The following is a 2,264-nucleotide window of genomic DNA, read 5'->3' as shown; positions in this document are numbered from 1 at the left end:
CACACACACACACACACACACACACACACACACACACACACTAACAAACAAGGGAAAGTGGGAAGTGGCCGTTCAACGGGGGGATTATCTTGGACAGGTGGTCGGTAAAGCAGGTACGACTGTATTCTATAAAGTTTATAGCGGAGGTTATAAAATAAACATAGTTGTCGATGCTACAACATCATGTAAAGGGCTGGGATTCGTTAAAAATATTCACAGTGTTTGTAAATTCCGTTTCTTTACCTTGAAACTGTGATCTAGATAATCATCAATGTCCAGCCTCTCCAGGTGGAAGAACTCGGCCACGCCATCGTGAAGGAAGTGGTCAAGAATGATCAATGTCACGCCCATCACAAAGGTTACACTTCCTGAAGAGATTAAGAGGGGGGTGAGAGCAGTTGTTTTTTAGTCCGAGCTATTTTTCGTAATCGTAACAGACTGACAACTAGAACGCCTTTTCTTTGTTTAGTAAGAGTTTTACGGCACTTGCAACGCAATTATTTGTATAAGTGCCGAAGATTAGAGGGGTTACAAGAGAGTAGCAAACACATAAATGGAGGAGAGATAAGGACGATATATATTTGATAAGAAAGAAAGAGCAAACCACACTAGAGCATCCACGAACCACACATTTGCTGAAAAGAAACTAAGTCAGGCAAACAAAAACAAAAGAAGTAAAAGATTATAGAAGAAGGACCTACCGAATGGCATCATGCAGAAGAGTTAACGCTCAGATGCTACTGGATCGCTAACAACAACAACAACAGAAGAAGGACCTACCACGATGCCCTCTTGTCACCCGCTGTAGCAGAAACAGTAATAGTAGGAGAGAAAACAATAAACAGAATACCAACGAGGACTACAGCGTTACAGCAACTGCAACGACAACAATAAGAGCAGAGACAACAACGCAAACATCAACATTTAAAAACAGAAACAAGGAAAGTTTAAAGTCATTATCATAATATTTTCGCAACTGTTTCTCTTCGGAACTTACCCGCGACAAGCGTCAACCAGTAACACCAGCCGTAACTGACGGTGAGTTCCACTCCGCTGAACGTAATCGCGAGCGGTTGGCCATTCTGACAAGAGTGGTAAGCCACACACGCCAAGATCATTGCCACACCCGTCAAAGCGAACATGTAGGCTCCATATATAACCACGCTGAACAGCAACACATTGCAGATCATCCAGAAAGCAAACGCAGTCCTGAGGAGCAGACAAAACAGGTTTGTTTGAGTTACATGGAGGCCCACTAAACGCAATAATGGTCTTTTAGTCAACGAGTAGACCAAACACACAGATTTTAAAAATTCAAAGGGATATTAAAGCAGCAGAAGATATTATCATCGGCCAGCTGTTCAGGCGTAAGAATAGGTCTGTCAAGTCTCTTTCAGATTGCTATAGGGTGATGCAAAACAGCAAGATCGTAACTGTTTTGGGTAAGCAATAAAGCACTGTAAACAGACAGGCAAATAGGCAGACAGGCAGACAAACAAACAGACAGACAGAGAATGAAGTATGTCGAAACACCTCTTGTTGGTATGCTGTGTGCCGATTGATACTGTCTCCAGGTGGTTTTGGGACAGGAGGGGGGGAGGGGGGGTTGTGATTGTATTCACTTTAAAACTTATAAACCAACATAGCACTGAGAATAGGCCAGGTACACATACCACAAAAGAACGCCTCCGTAGTGGCCAGCTGTATGGAAGGAGCGACCCCACCGCAAACCGCCCTCGTCCACCGTCAGGAACTCCATTACCTTGAGAATAGGCTCAGGCAGACCGCGTTGGAGGTAGTAGTCGAACCTTTCGGGTTCGTGCCCATCTGAGGAAAATTAGGAGAAAAAAAAATATGATGATTTAGCATTACAATTTTTCCCCCTCATATGGATCTATATTGTACTTTTCAAATTGTATAAGTCAATGTTTACAAGTGTTTGACTCTCCACTGACATACTTCTGTCATTTTATTGGTGTTGAAAAAAAGCAAGAATGAATAACATAACGTAGGTCAATTAATTGTTAAAAGACTATTATTATTGCTTGTTTTTTTCTCTCTCCTGAAAAAAGTTTGCTATCTGAGCGTAGTACATAATTTGAGCAACTTGCCGTTGATGGGTATTATTGTCAAAAAATCTTGTAATAATATACAACATTTATATAGCGCATTTCCCCCCAAAAAGTAGCTCGATGCGCTTTCATTGGAATACCCATTTTCAAAACATTTCGTACTACTTCCTTTCTTCTCATGCAATAATATAT

The 2,264-nt window shown here is 41.5% G+C and overlaps 1 protein-coding gene across 1 annotated transcript in view; it reads right to left on the bottom strand.

Annotated features, from left to right (window-relative positions):
• The window catches only part of LOC101855368, a gene marked incomplete at its 5' end in the record, with an annotated part of 7,839 nt that overhangs the window by 4,110 nt on the left and 1,465 nt on the right, over positions 1-2,264 (bottom strand). Inside the window, 3 exon segments of the mRNA XM_013087608.2 lie at positions 244-368; positions 998-1,209; positions 1,674-1,827. Coding sequence (XP_012943062.1) covers positions 244-368; positions 998-1,209; positions 1,674-1,827 — 491 coding nt within the window.

The sequence above is a fragment of the Aplysia californica genome, unplaced genomic scaffold (genome assembly GCF_000002075.1).
Source record: "Aplysia californica isolate F4 #8 unplaced genomic scaffold, AplCal3.0 scaffold00608, whole genome shotgun sequence".
Classification (NCBI taxonomy): domain Eukaryota; kingdom Metazoa; phylum Mollusca; class Gastropoda; order Aplysiida; family Aplysiidae; genus Aplysia; species Aplysia californica.
Note: the sequence above shows the minus strand (reverse complement) of the source record. Positions and strands in the feature narration are given on the sequence as shown.